This window comes from Cnephaeus nilssonii (genome assembly GCF_951640355.1).
Source record: "Cnephaeus nilssonii genome assembly, chromosome: 20".
In the NCBI taxonomy this organism is placed as follows: domain Eukaryota; kingdom Metazoa; phylum Chordata; class Mammalia; order Chiroptera; family Vespertilionidae; genus Cnephaeus; species Cnephaeus nilssonii.
The window spans coordinates 25,901,474-25,920,202 of record NC_137091.1 but is presented as its reverse complement, the minus strand read 5'-3'; the positions used below and the strand labels follow the sequence as shown (position 1 = coordinate 25,920,202).

The 18,729-nt window shown below is 39.3% G+C and overlaps 1 protein-coding gene across 1 annotated transcript; it reads left to right on the top strand.

The window, feature by feature from the left end:
* The first annotated feature begins 190 nt into the window (after nt 1-190).
* CMC2 (C-X9-C motif containing 2) lies at nt 191-16,962 on the top strand. The gene is made up of 4 exons (XM_079799729.1): nt 191-335; nt 7,047-7,162; nt 11,279-11,350; nt 16,578-16,962. The coding sequence occupies exons 2-4, from the start codon at nt 7,082-7,084 to the stop codon at nt 16,662-16,664; spliced, it is 240 nt and encodes a 79-aa protein (XP_079655855.1). The 5' UTR covers nt 191-335; nt 7,047-7,081; the 3' UTR covers nt 16,665-16,962.
* Nucleotides 16,963-18,729: the final 1,767 nt, after the last annotated feature.

Genomic DNA, 18,729 nt, shown 5'->3' with positions numbered 1-18,729 from the left:
ACGTCGTTTTTCTCCGCAGAGAATATTGTTTACATGCAGTTAATCTCAGGCACGACATCTGACTTGTTGGCTCAGCTTGCTCTTTAGGCTTCACCGTGCCTCTGTGGGCTGGCTCCTCCTTCCATTCCCCCAAAGTGGGCCCGTCCAGGCCGTGCGGCGCATGCGCCTCAGAGGTGGCGAGCGGCGGGGGCCGGCCCAGCGGGTCAGCTGTGGAGGGTGTAGGAGCGTTCTCCCTGCGGAGCTGACCGGCTCTAGCGCCCTGGCAGCCGGACTTGGCGTGAGGCGTGTCCGCTGGTGAATTCCGCCGCAGCTCTTCTGGTGTGGCCGCGAGGCGGGTGAGTCTTGGGAGTCGGAGGGTTCAGAGGAGCGCGCTCTTGCCGACCGCGGCGCCCGGGGAGGCCGCGGGACACTCACCTGTCCCCGCTCTCGAGCGCCCCTCTGTGTCGCGTCCTGTCGGGACTTTCTGTTGCCATTGGAGGTTGGGACCTGGAAGGCCGGGTCCTTGGGGCGGCCGTCGCCTTGCGCCCGGGATTTTGTCCGAGTGGCTGCAGGGGAGTCCTGAGCTGTCCGCCCGCGGGCTCTTTGCGGAGGACCTGCTAGTAGCTGAGGGCAGGCGTGGCCTCGAGCAAGGCGTCCTCAAACTACGGCCCGCGGGCCACATGCGGGTGTTTTTGCCGTTTTGTGTTTTTACTTCAAAATAAGATATGTGCAGTGTGCATAGGAATTTGTTCACAGGTTTTTTTTTAAACTATAGTCCGGCCCTCCAACGGTCTGAGGAACAGTGAACTGGCCCCCTGTTTAAAAAGTTTGAGGACCTGGAGCCTTCTGATCCTGGGCGGGCTTCTCCCTTCCCCGAGCCTCTGCGTCCACGCCTGAAAAATGGGTATAAACCCATTGCATCGGTTGTGAGAAGGGAAGTCCTTAGCACAGTGTTGGACACGGTGAGCGCTCAATGCATTGCATGGCCCTAGCTGGTTTGGCTCAATGAATAGAGCGTCAGCCTGTGGACTGACGGGTCCCAGGTTCGATTCCGGCCAAGGGCACGTGCCCGGGTTGCGGGCTCGATCCCCAGTAGGGGGCGTGCAGGAGGCAGCCAATCAATGATTCTCTCTCATCATTGATGTTTCTCTCTCTCTCTTTCCCTCTCCCTTCCTCTCTAAAATCAATAAAATATATTTTTAAAAAATACATTTCATGATTATTGCTATTGATTATGTAGTTTAGAATTTGCATGTAGAAGATAAAAGCCTGTCAAGGCGCATCTCAGCTGCAGTGAACGTTGGCACCAATCCGTCTTGCGATGGGACAGTCCCGTAAGACCCCCATCAGTACATTTTTCAAGGAATGTAGCCGTCCATATCCCTTTTATTGGGTTTAAAGATGACCGTGCCTGTGGTTTCACAATAGGTGCTGTAAGTAAACCCGAGTTCTGGAAACATTTACTTAAAATTTTCAGTGTATAAAAGAAGTTTGTGCTGGTAAAGGAATTTTGTTGTGACACCCCCCCCCCCCCCCCTTTATATCTCCTTTCCTATACATACAGGCTTTTGCACTTGTTTAGTTGACTTTAAATGAGCCTTATTTTCACCCTTAAAAAACACACACACCACTATGTTGAGGTCTGAACCAATTTTCAAATCTATGATCATCGTAAACTCAACATTCAGCAAACAGTTATTGAGCATTTACTATGTGCAGTTATAAGGATATTCCCTCATTGGCCTGTGTGTTCTTTGAGGTGTATGGACTCAATCCCCCCACTTCTCCCCGAAAATTCACCTGATGTGGCAGAGTGCTCAGCACCTAGTAAAAGTGCTGATAAGTGTTCAGGGAAGCTACAACTTGACCCATTCCTTAAGAAAGGATGTGAGGAAGTTAGAGTCCTGCAGTCCTCCCTGCAGCCCAGGGGTTGCTCTCAGTAGCAGTGGGGCACGGTCTGTACTTTGGGCATACCAGTCACTTAATAGCATTTGTTTAGATTTGGTCACTTTGCAGCTGTGATAAGTATAAGTAGGTAGGGTAGGTGGTCTACTGTTATCTGCTATGTCTGCTACCTCTGCTAAATATGGTGCATTATTTAAAACGATAGTTGGAGAAGTGCTAATTTAACTGATTCCAGTGCTTTCTGAAATGTGGGCTTTAAAAAATACGTTTTAGAAAGTTTTAAATACTGGTGTACAGGTTTTTCTGGAGAACAGATTTTTCAGAGACTTTTGTGGTCCTGCTTTCTGCTTGTTTTAAAATGACATTAGAAAATTGCACCTGTAGTGTAAATTTATTTTTGGTGCAGCCACACAATAGCAAAATCCAAAGAAAACAAAAGTGGCATTAAGATAATGGGTTTTCAAACTCCTTGTAATTATAGATCTGCTAAATGGTGTAATTAGGAGGCTTACTCCCTTTTCTTTATTAGTTATGTATCGCTTACTGTTGGTTTATTTCCTGAAATTGTGCCACCTAGTGGTTGAAATCTTCTATCATAGAATACTCATTAGGAATATTTTACCTCAAAAGTCTTGGTTAAATAAGGTAAAGGAGTACATATAATATGACTAATGTTTATATTGTCAGTGAGAGTACCCTACTGCTTCTACCCACCCAGGTTACCCCCAAATAAAAGTTAAAATTGCTTTTTATGGGCCTACTAGCCAGTTATCAAAATATCAAATTGTCACAGCTGAACAATTTAAAAAATTTCAGCTGACTATTTTGGTTTCAATGTTTGCAAAATTAAGGAAGTGGGTGGAGTTGGCATGGGGAGGGAAGTTTTATAATTGTGACAAGTTAACCTTTCTGATGTTTTCTAAATGCGAGTGGGACTGAAGTTTTGTTCTTTAGGTGAATAATAATGAACTTTATCCCCCTCTTTCTCACTGCCAACATCTATGCATGAAGGCTTATCACAAATGAATATTCCATTCCCTTTGTTTCAGTGGTGCAGCTGATGTTCATAAGTACCTTGACACTACCCTTTTGAAATTTTTTGTATTCTTAGTAATAACAGGTGTTTATCATTTGAGTGTGAATTTTGTTTTTGGAATTGGCTTAAAGTCATTTAATTGTGAGCTTAGATTTGAGAAGAAACTTAAGAATGTAATGCCAGAATATACTCTATGGCATCCTTAATTGATGTAGCCAGTCTCTTTTGGGCACGTTTGGACAATAACCAAGAGCTTCACATAGCATCCCGTTTCATTGTTGGACAGCTCCATGAAGATGACTGCCTCTGTAATTTCCACCTTTTGGTTTATAGTCCTGTTCCTGGAAACACCTCGGAGTACATTCAGTTCAACCTTTTCTATTATGTGACAGAGCATTTCAGATATACAAATAATACTTTACATATGTCACACACACTGTTCACTGTTTCAGAGAGTCTCGTATATGTCATTTTAAACCTCATGACAACCCGGATGTATAGGTTACGAGTTAATTCCCTTTTAAGAAAGAAGAGACTTAGGTCTCATATCAAGTAAACAAATTGATATAACTTGTGAATAACTGAGTCTACAATTTTTGCTTTCAAATCATTTTCTCCCATTAAATCCATTGCTTGTCCAACTTAACCAAGTTGTACCTTTTATCTGTCTCCTCTATTGGGGGCTCCAATTGGTAAATATTGCCAATTTCATTCATGGTTTCCTGTTTAAATCTAGTTTCAGAACCATCACCATCCTGAGCACTCTCCCCAGGAATATTCAGATTGTAAATATTCTGGACATAGCTGATGAGGATGAGTATAGTACTGCTCTTTTTCTTGTTGTAGACAGACCCTCTATTTCTAATAATACAGGATAATATTACCAGTACATTGACTTCTTTGGAAACTAGGCCTGTTGAACTTGTAGCCAAAAGGCTATTTGGGAAATAGTAGTTTTTCTAACTGAATTTATTTCATTCACAAACTACTGGGAAGGTATATCTTTTCTATTTTGAATGTGGGAAAAATATATTGTGATAAGAGATTAACTGCTGCTTTGTAACTGGGGCTTAGTTTTGCCAAGGAAATGTGGGTAATGTATATTTTGACCTACAAAAAGGCAATTTCTTATGATTCAACTGAATTTTAAAAAGTACTTCCTATAGTTATTGGGAGGATTATTAGACTTGGGCTTAGCACATAGTGTTTTTTTAAATATATTTTATTGATTTTTTACAGAGAAGAAGGGAGAGGGATAAAGAGTTAGAAACATCGATGAGAGAGAAACATCGATCAGCTGCCTCCTGCACACCCCCTACTGGGGATGTGCCAGAAACCAAGATACATACATGCCCTTGACCAGAATCGAACCTGGGACCCTTCAGTCCACAGGCCGACGCTCTATTCACTGAGCCAAACTGGTTAGGGCGGCACATAGCGTTTTAACAAATTATTTTGTACATTATTAATGTAGATATGCGCTTATGGCTTTGAAGAAACTTTAAAAATAAGCATTGGCATATATGTTTAGCTTTTCTTTAGTTTATAAAATTACTTTGAGTTATAATAGTGTTATTAGAATGGGCTTTAGAAAAATTTTTTGAGAGAGAGGGAAGGAGGGAGAGGGAGAGAGAGGAGAGTTGGGAGAGATGGGAGAATGAAACATTGATTGGCTACCTCCCGAAACCCCGGTATGTGCCCGGACGGAATCGAACCAGACCTTTCGGTGTATGGGATGGGACGACGCTCTAACCAACAGATCCACACCAGCCAGGGCTAGAATAGGCTTTTAAAGATAACTAGTGAAAAGTATCAACACTCATTTAAGTGTGTTCTCTTAGACAGCTCCATGTCTCTATAAAATAATGACATTTTTTATAGTTAAATATTTCCTGATATTCATTTGTGCTTATATACAACATGTATGCATGTTTTTTATTTCTATAGCCAAGTGTCTTCTCAAGTGTTTACTATTGTCAGTTAAAAAAGTCATTTTAGTAAATCATAAGTTTGTTTCTGAACTGTAAAAGCGCAAATTTGAGGGCTGACTGATAGATATATGCAAAAAATACTTTGTCAAATATATTTATAAAATAAAACATTGAAGACATTTGCTAGGTGACTAAACTATGTACAACTTCCTTCAGAAGAAATAAGTGAAGCAGAAATCAGATAATTGATACAGTACGTAACAGTAGTGTTTTCAATCTGGCTTTTTTTCATTTAACTTAGTGCTTTTGAGGTTCATCCACATTGGCACATGTGTCAGTTAATTTATTTTAATTGAGAAATAGTATTCCATTGTGTAAATATACTACATTTGTTTATCCAGTTACTTGGTTATTGGACATTTGGATTGTTTCCAGTGTTGGCTATTATAAATAATGTTGTGAACATGCACATACATATCTTTGTGTGGATATACAGCATGGGGCAAAAGTAGGTTTACAGTTATATACTAATAAATAATATAAGAATAAACTGTGTTTCATGTACTCACAACTGTAAACCTACTTTTGCCCACCCTGCACATTGTGTTTTCATTTCTTTTGAATAGATTCTTAGGAATGTAATTTCCAGGTCATATGGTAAGTTTGCGTTTAACTTCTTAAGACACTGCCAGTTATCTTCCAAATTGTCTGTACTGCTTTACATTCTCCAGAGCAATGCATGAGATCCATTTTTTCCATATTCTAACCAATGCTTGGTATTGTCTGACTTTTTGATGTAGATATGCTGATAGATATATAGTGATATCTCATTGTGGTTTTAATTTGCCTTTCCCTAATGACTAATGGTGTTCAGCATCTTTTCATGAGCTTAATTAACTAGTCCTGTACCACCTTCAGTGAAATACCTATTCAAATCTTTTGTCCATTTATTGGGCCCATTTAAAACATTGGATTGTTTGTAAGCATTCTTCATTTTATTCTAGGTATAAGTTCTTTATCATATATGATTTGCAAATATTTTTTCTTAGTCTGTGGCTTGTAGATTTTATTTTTAGAGCAGTTTTAGGTTGGCAGCCAAGTTGAGCAAAAGTAGAGAGGTCCCATATACTTTTTGCCTCCACACACTCACAACTTCCCTCACTATCAACATCCCCCATCAGAGTTTATATGTTTATTACAATTGATGAATCTAAATTGTGGCATGTTTTTAATTTTCTTAACTGTGTTTTCGAATTGAGAGACTTATTAATTTTGATGAGTTTTTACCAATCTTTTTCTTTTATGGATTGTGCTTTTTATGTATGTAAGAACTCTTTGCCCAATCTAAGGTCATAATTTTCTCTTATGTATGTAAGAACTCTTTGCCCAATCTAAGGTCATAATTTTCTCTTATGTTTTCTTTCTTAGAACTTTTAAAAGGTTAAATAAATTAATTGGTTCTTCCTTTCGGTAATCTTTTCTGAGTTAAAAAGAATTGGTTTAAAAAAGACAATAGGTGTATAGTGATACATAACTGTAGTATACCTCAATATAATGCTTTTCCTTTGTCTGTGGCTGCTAATTTTCTTTGTGAATGAACCAGTTAAACCAATTTCAGAGATTTCAGCTTCTTGTTTTCATGGTAATAATAGCATTTTATGAGTATATCTGCTAAATTTTAAAAATTTATCTCCCATCTGCTTGTTGTTTCTTTTCATTGGTTAGTTAGATTTTCCTAGCCAGATGTTAGGAAGAAAGCAGTCTGTATTAATTCACACTAATGTGAGATGACTGATTTTCCCTTTAACACTCTCAGAGGAATACACATTTTTAAAGGATTAATAAGCCAGTTCTCTTAATTGGTAGAATTTCATCTGAACAGAATGAGTTGTAATCAGTTTCAGGAATGTGGGGCTTATTAACATAGGCAAGCTGTTTCTGCTTAAGTATTTATTTCCAGAATCAAGTCTATTGAGGAGTCCTGCTTTTTTTCTGAACCTGCATGTTCTCTCAATACTCCTGATAAATTACTGAATCTGTTAAACCTTTGGATAAGGAACTTGAGGCTCAAGTTTAATAATTTGCCTAAGGTCAACATTCTTTTCTGATAAAGGTTCTTACTAAAAATGTGAAAATAGTTGTAGGTCACATAACAAATAAAGTCACAGACATTCAAGACACTCTTGTATCCACAGGTTGCTCTGCTGTCTTCCATCACCTTCTCCTAAAGATGCATCCTGACTTATCTCCACACTTGCACACTGAAGAATGCAACGTCTTGATTAACTTACTTAAGGAATGTCACAAAAATGTAAGAGTTCAGAAAAAAAACCCATAAAGTAAATATGAAGCTTAGGTACAACACACTGATGTAATTTAAATGTTATGTCCACTAATGGAAGGGAACAGTAATGTCTTAACTTAGTAAAGACTAACAACTGATGCTGTGATTTTTTATAAATCACTTCCTTTATGATTAGTAAAAATCAAGGATGAAAGTTTGTTAGGGATCTTTTGAAATGATATGTATTCATTAGAATCCATATTCTTATAATAAAATACTTTTCCTAATTACAGGGCACTAGAACAATATGTTCAGCTCTGATTCTTCTGATTATAATGGAATTAATCTAAGATTATTTTGTTCCTTGATGTATATCATTCTGTGTTTAAAGGAAATGGAAACATTTTTATAATTAGATATTAATTTAAATTATGATTGGCCTAATTTGACAGATTTACTTGTTAGTGGAATGGAAGTAAAATTCCATGGTTAAAACCAAAATAGAAAAAAGCCCATTTTTGGAATGCATTAAGTTGAGCTGATATTTTTACAGATGTTGAATATGTAGCTTTTTCCATATATCTGATGCATGAGATAGTTATAAGGGTCATTTGTGTTATTCTTTAACTTTGCATGATGCATTATTTTCCTCATGATATCCTTAAACTATAGACATACCAAATTATAATAGTAGTAAGTGTGATTTAAATGAGCAAAATTTTAAGACTGAAAGTAAGATAGTAAGTAAAACCCATGACCTATGAAGTCATGTATTTTTACTGGTTCAAAGAATGTTGTTGATGATAGTAGGCAAACTATTTTTGGCATACATTTAAATCAAGAATTGATATCGTAAGTCTTAACTTTAGCTGTTGTATGGGTATGTGGTAGTAGTATCTCATTTGGTTTTAAATTATATTTCCCTAATGGCTGATGATTTTGAGTATCTTTTCATGTGCTTATTAGCCATTTATATAAGTCTTTTACCAGTATTTAAAAAAATTGAGTTCTTTGTCTTATTATTGAGTTGCCAGAGTTACTTTTATCATTGGGCATACAAGTCTTTTGTCTGATAAGTGTATTGTGAATATTTTCTCCCAGTCTGTGGCATCCTTTTTCATTTTCTTAAGAGTGTGTTTCTGAGAGAAATTTGTAAATTTGATGAAGTCTAATTTATCAGTTTTTTATTTTGTTTGTGTTTTTTTATGTTCTATGGATCTTGTATATTTCCTGGTCGCAAAGATTTTCTGTTTTTTCTTTTGGAAGTTTTACATTTAGGTTTGTGATTCATATCATGTTTTAATTTTTGTGTATGGTGTGAAATATGAGTCAGTTTCTTTCCCTATCGATACCCAATTATTCCAACATAACTTATTTATTTATTCTTTCCCCACTAAATTACCTTGGTGCCTTTGTAAAAAATCAACCGACCATTTGTGAGTGGGTCTATTTCTGTGCTCTCTGGTCTGTTCCACTGAGATATACGTATATGTCTATGCTTAACACCAGTTAATTCCAAAATTATCTTACTGAGGCCGAATGGTCCCTGGACTCTTTTGTACTCTTCTCTGTCTTAATTCATTTTCCACACTGCATATAGAGTGATCTCTCAAATATAAGTTTAATCATTATTCCACTTTAAAGGCTCCCTTTGTCTGTAGAATAAAATCTTCCTTTCTTACTTTGTGTTGCAAGATTTTCATGAAACTGGCCCCTACTTATCTTGTGGGCTTCACCACTGTCCTATACCTCTGTTCTCCCCCTCATTCCTATGTGTTCTTTCTGCAGTTGTACTGGAGCATGTTTCTGTCTTGTAAGCCTTTGCACTTGCTTTTTCCTTTGCTTGACTAAGAACCTTGCTTATAATCTTCACTTCCCATTTGCTATACCACTTGTCATCTAGGTTTTATTCAGATTAATTTATCATTTCCTCTTCCTTTTCTTCTTTCCTGGCCTAGATTCTCTTGGGATAATCACTCTGCACTCCAATAACAACATACATAATACATTTCCTACTTTATGGCAGTTGTTCTCACACTTTTTGGTCTCAGGACTCCTTTACACTTTTGTTATCAAGGACCACAAAAAACTTTGTTTATATGGATTATATCAAATTAATTTAGAAATTAAAAAATAATTTATTTAAAAATGATAAACTCATGTGAACATAATTAATTTTCATAAAAAGCTCTTAGTTTCTAAAAAAAAGGAGTGACATTGCTTTTGCATTTTTACAATTCTTTTTAATGTCTGATTTAATATAATACAGCTGGATTCTCATACCTGCTTCTACATTCAATCAGTGATGATGTTATACTTCATGTAGTCCCTGGAAAATTGCACTGTAACCTTGTTAGAGAATGAAAGTGAACAAAACAAATAAGATCTTTGATTATTAGGAAAATAGTTTTTACCTTATGCATCTCCTAGAAAGATCTTGGGAACTCCTGGATATTCCTGGACTATACTTTGTAAACCATTGCTTTATAGCAATCACTTCATTATTTGTCTCCTCCCTTTGACTATGTGCAATGAGAGTAGGGCCCAGGTTCACCTTGCTTACTGACGTATCCTTCTAGTGCCTGGGACATTGTCTTCCAGACATTGATTGATTGATTGATTGATTGATTGATTGATTCACTTATTCAATCAATTGCTTAGCCAGTTTAGTTTTCTAGAAATAGACATCAGACACTAGTGGCATATGCTATGTGTATAAAAGAGAATTGTACATGGACATGTCTTTTACCAATTCCACTGGGCATTTTGGGTTTTTCACATAATGTCACTAGAGTATAATTTTTATTTGGGCTCAATATTGAGGTAAAAACAAAAATATAAATTAGTTTTATTCTTGGATTTTTAAAATAAGATGTATGTATATGGGGTGGGATAAATGTAAGCTGACTATGAAATATTGCCTTGCATTCTAAAAGTCTAATCCTTTCTGTTATTTCTATTTGACCAGAGGGGTGTGAAGCTGCATTGTCCCTGCTTATTTGTATTTAAGTATTTAGGAAAAATACACAGGAAATATTTATTCTGAAGAGGTCATTAGGTAGCCAGAAGGAGCTCTTAGCCTATCTTAAATGCTTGCCAGAAAAACTATTTTCCAATGTGGACCAGAAAAGCACATTTAAAGTGGTAATGAATTAGGAAAAAAAGTAATAGCATGAGGCATAGCTTACTAATTATGAGTTGCCTGGTTTTCATGAAAGTCTTAATTAGAAAGAAAAGGAAAAGATGTCCTTATTATTATAACTACAAGTTCAGCATTTATGGCATTATTTCCACACCCCCTGGCCAGCCCAGGCCTCCACTCAAGGCTACAAAGTTTCAATTATAGAAGACAAAAATCACCATGCTCTCCAATCTACCCTTAAAAATTATGACATGCAAACACACTAGATATGGCCCTACTAAAAATCAGCTTCTTGACTTCAGTCTTCATCTTAATCTGCTTTGGAACATACTTTTTGCCATGATAATAGTTATAGGACTTGAATCCACTAGGAGATACTTATTTTTGCTTTTCAAACCAAGCAGACTGAACTTCAGACATAGATTTCCTTATATGTATTGTGAATTAGTGGCTTATTTATGTGGCCCATATAGGCCATCTAATAACTGTTGTGTGTTTTGGATTTGATAACATTTTGAATGGAGTCAAATGAGGAAATGACTTTGGCACCAAGCATTTATTTAGTAGCTTTTCTACAGGACAGCGCGTTTGCTAGTGAAGGAAATTCATTGTGTTAATATGACCACACTGCTCTTTGACATTGCTCCCTGTAATGGAGAATTGATTATGCTGTGATTTTAACATGCCTTTAAAGAAGGAGGTATTAGGAAATTAAATTGTTTACACACTCTCACTATGAGATTTTGGCAAGTAAATAGACTTCCCATTTATCAAGGAAAAGTTTTTTTATTTTTTATTTCCAACTATAGACCATTTATCCCTCTTTTTTAGAAAGGCCAGGATAAACCTGTTTATTTGTATATTTTATACTTGGGATTTAATTATTTATTAACAAGGTGACAGATTAAACCCATGCTCTAAGAATCAGCATTTAAATTCTATGTGCCAGAGAACATAGCATATTATGGGATGAAATATTTTACCCCTTTTCTTCCTTTTAGCACAGCTTTCTGAAATTTTTTGGTCATTGCAATGATCTTGATCGGGAGATGAGAAAATGCTTGAAGAATGAGGTAAGAAAAGTGTTAAAAGGATGGAAATCATTCAACAATAGAACAAAACATTTTAAAACAGTATTATGTATTACTGCTGTTATTAACTCCCCCCCCAATCCTATCTTATAAAAGAGTAATATGCAAATTAACCACCACCCCAATCACCCACAAACCACGCCCACCAGCCAATCAGGAGCGAGTATGCAAATCAACCCAACCAAAATGGCTGTGGCCATGGAGTGAGCAGGAGGCTTGGGTTTCCCTGGCAATGGAAGAAGCCAAGCTTTCCGCACACCCTGGCCAGCCCAGGCCTCCACTCAAGGCTACAAAGTTTCAATTATAGAAGACAAATAAATCCCAACAAAAATGGCGGCAGCCACGGAGTTGGAGAGAGCAGGAGGCTTGAGTTGCCCCCGGTGATGGAGGAAGCCAAGCTTTGGCAGCCCTGGCCTGGGCTACAAAGTTTCAATTATAGAAGATAAATAAATCCCAACAAAAATGCCTGCAGCCACAGAGCAAGCAGGAGGCTTGGCTCCGCTCAAGGCTACAAAGTTTCAATTATAGAAGATAAATAAGTCCCAGATCCCCAGGCCTCTGATTGGGTCACCGGGGGATGCGTGGCCAGCCTGCAAGCCACCACAGGCCCCTCACTTAGGCAGCCCCACACCCCAAGGGAACCCCCACCCTGATCCGGGACGCCCTTCAGGGCAAACCAGCCGGCACCCACCCGTGTACCAGGCCTCTAGCCTCTCTAATAAAAGAGTAATATGCAAATTGACCATCACTCCAACACACAAGATGGCTGCTCCCATGTGGTCAAAGATGGCTGCCCCCATGTGGACACAAGATGGCTGCCACAAGATGGCCAGCAGGGGAGGGCAGTTGGGAGGGATCAGGCCTGCAAGGGAGGGCAGTTGGGGGCAATCAGGCCAGCAGGGGAGGGAAATTGGGAGGGACCAGGCCTGCAAGGGTGGGCAGTTGGGGGTGATCAAACCTGCAGGGGAGGGCAGTTAGGGGTGACCAGGCAAGCAGAGGAGGGAAGTTGAGGGCGACCAGGCCTGCAGTGAAGGGCACTTGGGAGGGACCCAGGCCTGCAGGGGAGAGCAGTTGCGGGGGACCAGGCCTGCAGGGGAGGGCAGTTAGGGGTGATCAGGCCTGCAGGGGAGGGCAGTTAGGGGCAAACAGGCTGGCAGGGAGTGGTTAGGGGGTGATCAGGCTGGCAGGCAGAAGTGGTTAGGGGCAATCAGGAAGGCAGGCAGGCAAGCAGTTGGGAGCCAGCAGTTCTGGATTGTGAGGGATGTCTCAGATTGGAGAGGGTGCAGGCTGGGCTGAGGGACACACACCCCTGAGCACAAATTTTGTGCACCGGGCCTCTAGTTTTAGTATAACAGAGTAAAATAGACTTTATATGTATATCTATAACCTAGGACAGAAATGGAAGCCTCTTCTGGGGACAATTTTAGAAGACCGCTGTTGTTTGGCATGCATATAAATGAAACAGCTTTCTTTTTATAATCCTTGCAATTCCTCTGGATGAATTTTAAAGTTTGGGAAGTTGACTTTGTACGCTATATGATTGTCTAACCACTATGCTATATACCTGAAAATAATTAAAAAAAATAATATTGAATATAAACTGTAATTGAAAAAATAGATGCAGTGGTAAAAGAGGATTCTCTTCATTGGAATTTGATCTATAATTGTCTTTGTTTAATTTTTTAAAAGTTTGGGAAATTGAATCTCTTTTTAACAAAAAAGACATGTCAGTCAGCTATTGGCTACAGCAGGTAACTAAAACTCTCTGGACCTCAGTTTCCTTTATAACATGGTGAGGCTGGACTTAGCCTCTTGACAGCTTTAAAATTTTGAATTTCTTTATAATTATGGCATATATAAACTATAGGGATCTAGTTTGACTTATTTGGAAAGACTAATTTTCTGAACCCAATTTTAGGCTAAGATTTGAACTTGAGCACATAGTCAAAATACCTAATTCATTGTATTTTTACAGGCACTACTAACCAAGCAAAGTGCATTTTAAATCTTTGAAAATAAATTTAATGTTATTTTTGTTTTGTACATCAGATATTTTATGTCTAGAACTTTTAAAAATCTATAACTACTAAAAATCTGCCTTCCAATTTTCTGTATCTTTGAACTTTTCCCCCCATTAGCCTTATAATAAAAGGCTAATCTGCAAATTGTCCCCTCGGGAGTTTGACCACTTGCTATGACATGTGCTGACCACCAGGGGGTGGCGTGGAATGAAGGAAGGCCCCAGCCAGCAGGTGGGGGAAGACCCTGTAGCATCTTCTTTTGTCCCTCTTACCTGTGTTTTGTTTGGTTTTTGGTTAATTGACCTTTCATTCTATCTGTGTTATTCAGTAGAGTTTTGTGAATAACATTATATTCATCCTTTTCTCTCTTCTTTTATTCAGGGGCCATTTTGACTCCCTTTGGAAATAATCTTAACATATATTTTAATATAGACTATATTTTAATTTGCTCTATGCTTATTTTATTGGTTTGCTTCAAAGTATTATCTTCAGAAGACTCATTCTTAAGACCCTCCTCACATGTGATTAAAAATATCAAGCATTTTTCTCAGAGCATATATCCATGTTCTGGAGGCTTTTTCCCCCCCTAAATTTATTTATATATCTATATATCTATATATCTATATCTATATCTATATCTATATCTATATCTATATCTATATCTATATCATCTATATTTTGATCTCAGGAAGGGAGAGGGAGAGAGAGACAGAAACACCAGTGAGGAGAGAGAATCACCTATTGCTTATCCCCCTGCCCCCTACCCACATACTCCACACTGGGGATCGAGCCCAAAGGCCAGGCATACTCCCGGACTGGGAGTTAAACTGTGACCTCCTGGTTCATAGGTCAACACCCAACCACTGAGCCATGCCAGCCAGGACCCTTAAATTTTTTAAAGCAATGAAACACACTTTTCCCTTAACAATCTTAAGAGGAAAATTAATGTATGGCAGGTAAAAGGAATGGTTTTCGTTAAAGGGACCTGGTGCTTCACCTATAATTTGAAGAGGCCCTTTGAAGAAAAAAAAAAGTTTGAAAACTATCACTCCAGGAGATATGTTCGAACCCTTCAATCAAAACATTAGACTTAGAAAACTTCTTAAAGGTTATCTAACCCACCTCCTTATGTTTGAGGTTACTGGACCAGAAGATAAAGTAACTCAACATCAGGAATCGCCACACCAGGAGTCAGGGGAGGGGATCCAATCAAGTCTTGGTTAACTCTGTCACTAATCATTTGTTTCTGTGACCTCTTTCCACATCTCTGTTTCCTAAAAGATTTTGATGTCCAACAGTTCACATATACTCAGTTTTCTCCCCTCTGCCTAGGTATTCTTCATTCACCTTTAAAATATGTCTGTATTAGTATATCCTATCTAATAAAGAGGGAATATGCTAATTGACCACCACACCCTCACAAAGATGGTGTTGCCCACAGCCAATAAGAAGGGATTATGCTAATTCACTCCCACGCCCTCAAAGATGGCGGCACCCACAGCCACAAGGTGGCGGTGCCCATTTCCCTCAGCCCTGCCAGGGTGGCAGACGTGTGGCACGGCTGGGCCCCCCACCCGGCGGGTCTGGCCGCTCTGTGTGCCTGCCTCCAGAGTACCCCAGTCCCTTCAGCCCTCCAGCCGCCCAGGGCTGGCCCGAGGCCCAGGCAAGCCTCAGATGGCGGCTGCCCTAGGGCCGCCCGAGGCTCAGGTAACCAGGGCCAGCCGAGGCTTGCACTGCTGGCAGTGGCAGCAGCAGAGGTGTGAAGGGGGCATCGCCTTCCCCTGATCACCAGTTTGCCTCCCGCCCCTGAGGGCTCCTGGACTGTGAAAGGGGGCAGGCTAGGCTGAGGGACCCCCCTCCAGTGCATGAATTTTCATGCACCGGGCCTCTAGTATATTATAAGCCTTTACATATATACATATAAGCACTTAAATTCAAGTTTCTCTGCTTTAAATAAATGCCTTTTAAAGTGCCATGCTCTGTATTTCCTGTTATTTATAACCTACTAGCCAGATCAGAATACTAGGTTGAAAACATTTAAGGTTAAAAGTATATTTAGATCCACCTGATTACAGAAACAGAATTTGGGGAGATTTGATTCAATGACTATTCATGATGAAAAAATCCTGGGAAGTTCAGCTGACTATAAGTTTCTATATGAATCAATAGGATAATATGGTTGCTAAGAACCAGTTACTCTTTAAAAAATTATATATATGTATACACACACACACATATATTGTTTATTGATTTCAGAGAGGAAGGGAGAGGGAGAGAGAAAGATAGAAACATCAATGATGAGGGGGAATCATTGATCAGCTGCTTCCTCATGTCCCCCACTGGGGATTGAGTCCACAACCTGGGCATATGCCCTGACCGGGAATCGAACTGTGACCTCCTGGTTCATAGGTTGACGCTCAACCACTGAGCCACGCCAGCCGGGTGAGTCGGTTACTCTTGATAATATTTATAGAAATGTAATGTGTTCAGGTCATAAGAACTAATAGGCCCATTGTAGTCCACATCTGTCAGACTACTTCTAGAGCACTGTATTTAATTCTGGTTGTGATACTTTTTTTAAGGAGTATTGATATTAAAGTACTTCATAAAAGGTGCTTTATAGAGAAGATAGAAGACAGAAGCCATGTTCTGTGAACAGTTGTAGAAACCAGGGATATTCAGCCTGCAAAAGAGATTGTGAATGGGTTATCTGTAATCAGATATTTAAAAGACTATAACAGGCAAGAAGAAATAGAGGACAGTGGGATAATTTACTGGGAAACATTTACTGGTTCAACATAAAAAGCTTTGGAACAGTTATTCGAACAATAATTAAGTAGATAGTGCGCTCCTTATAAGTGTTCAGTCAGAGATTGGATAATAGATTGTGAGCTCCTGGAGAATAGGGACAAAACCCATTCGTCTTAAATATTTACTGAATTCATATTTTGGGAGGAAATTAATTCAGTAAAGACTTAAGTATCTGTTAGGATGTGGATACTGTACTGTATTAAATGAACTTGTACTAGATAGCCTCTAAAGTCACTGTTTTCAATCTCAGATTCAGGGAAATAAAAGACAAGAGTTTTGTCAGCAAAAACATTATTTTTATTCTGCAAATATTTTATTTAATTGATATAAATGGTAATGTAATCTACTCTTTTCTCCCCCTTCCTTTTATTTTCCAGTACATGGAAAGGAGGACCAAGAGCAGGGAGCTTGGCAATGCGATGCGAAAGAGACTTTCAAATCCTCCAGAGAAATCTGAAACATAAATTATATTATCACTGGATATCTTGGCTGAGAGAAGATCTGAAGACTCTTGGTTGATAAAACCAAAAGAATCCTATCTCATTTGGTCTCCAGAATCTTTTGAATAGCAAGTTACCCATGAGAAATCGAGGCATGGAGAAATACAGAAACCCTGGATTCAGAATATTTGTTGGGCAGAGCCTTTAGTACTCCGATTCCTTTACCAACACACCTGACTTTTAATATGTTTCTTTACTTTGCCTACAGCCATTTAACATTTGAGTAATTTATCAGCCTCAATAAAATAATTGACTTCAGTCATATTTTCTCTGTTCTCTTAGACTCTCCTGGAATTAGGGAGAAATGGTCCCATTAGTCTTTCCCTTTTGACAACATGGCAATTCTAGAGCTTAAACATTGAAGATACAAGCTATGGCTCAGTGGTTAAGCGTCGACCTGTGTATCAGAAGTCACAGTTTGATTCCAGGTCAGGGCATATGCCTGGGTTTCGGGCTCGATCCCCAGTAGGGGGCATGTAGGAGGCAGCCAATAGATGTTTCCCTCTCATTAATGTTTCTATTTCTCCCTCCCTCTTCCTTCCTCTTTCTGAAATAAATGAAAACATCAAATAAAAAAGATACAAGCTAAGGCAAAAAGAGTTTGAGGAAATTCCCAGCTGTGTTAACTATATGAAAATGTTGTGACTTTATTGTTCTTAAAAGAGCTGTTTTCTAAAAGGTTAAGTGTTTAACATTGATAAAATTAGTTCTAGTTAGGATTGAAGTCTTGGTGGACTTTGGTTCTTGTTTGGTTGGATGTGCCCACCCTGGATGCCAGTTAACTCCTGGGCATTAACCTTAGGCCAGCATGCCTACTCTTGCTGGGTACAGGGCTCTTCTTCCCATACTCACTTTTTAGCAGCAATCTTTCTGCCTGGTGTTTCTGAGACCTGTGAGAATCTGAAAGTCAGCAACGTCCAGCCACATGACAGCATGGCTTGATCTTCTTGTCAGATAAATTGTCAACAGACTGTGAACTGTGAGCTCCTTCTATTGAAATCTGTGTGTGTGTTCAGCATGAGGCCTTGTTGGTGTCAGTGTTGAGTAAGTGATTTCCGTATCACAAGAGGTGTTCCAAGAGGCTAGACATTCACTTAGGTGATTATGTGGAAGGTAGTTACACAGACATGAGCAGAGCAAGGATGATGGGCCAGGTACAGAAGATCACCAGGATGGAAAGCCCCAAGTGCCTGGAAACGGACACTTGTAGGGTGGGACCTCACCCCCAGGGGTACTTTCCTTCCCCTAGCATATCTCTGATCATGAGGTTTGGACCCCCTGATCTTTCCTCCCTAGAGATAATATCTAGGCCTCAGCAATATTCCAGGTCCAGAAAAGCAGCAAAATCAGACCAGTGACCCCATGGCTGACCTCAGGACCACGGCATTGAATAATGACCCCCTGTCCTAGTGCCAGCCATTCAATCAATGGAGACCACAACCCTGAAAGGACACACCTGGAAAATTGCTGAATATTCCATTGAGATCTTTCCCTGGAACCTCCCCTAAAATTTCCACCCTTAAAACCCTTAGGATGTAGGACCCCGTTCGCTCACGCCTTCCCTCCAAGGGCCCTTCTTTTACCTCTATAATTTGTTTCCTAAGTCCATTTCTTTTAAGAATTGCTTCTTCTACCTCTAACTTACCAATAAATGTTCTTTTACCATTTGGGTCTTGGCTGTGAATTCTTTCCTAGCCAGAACCCAAGTACCGGGGTTGCTGAACCCAGGATAGGTCTGACCCCTTCCGGTCAGACACCTGGTGCTGTTCTGCCACCTACAACGGTTACACAGAATAACAGATATTTGATGAAGGGTTGGAGGAAGAAGCAGAATTAATTCTGAGGTCGCTTTCAAGATGGAAGTTTACAAATATTCAGTCGTGTTTTCCCTTCGCCCTCCCTCCATGTCAGGCAGTACCGGTACAGAAATGAGACGTTTTGTCCTTAGAAGCTTGTAGTACTGACAAGTTGACTATTACAGTAGTGTAGCAAGTGACATGATTAGGTAGGTGTCAGAGAAAACATGCCC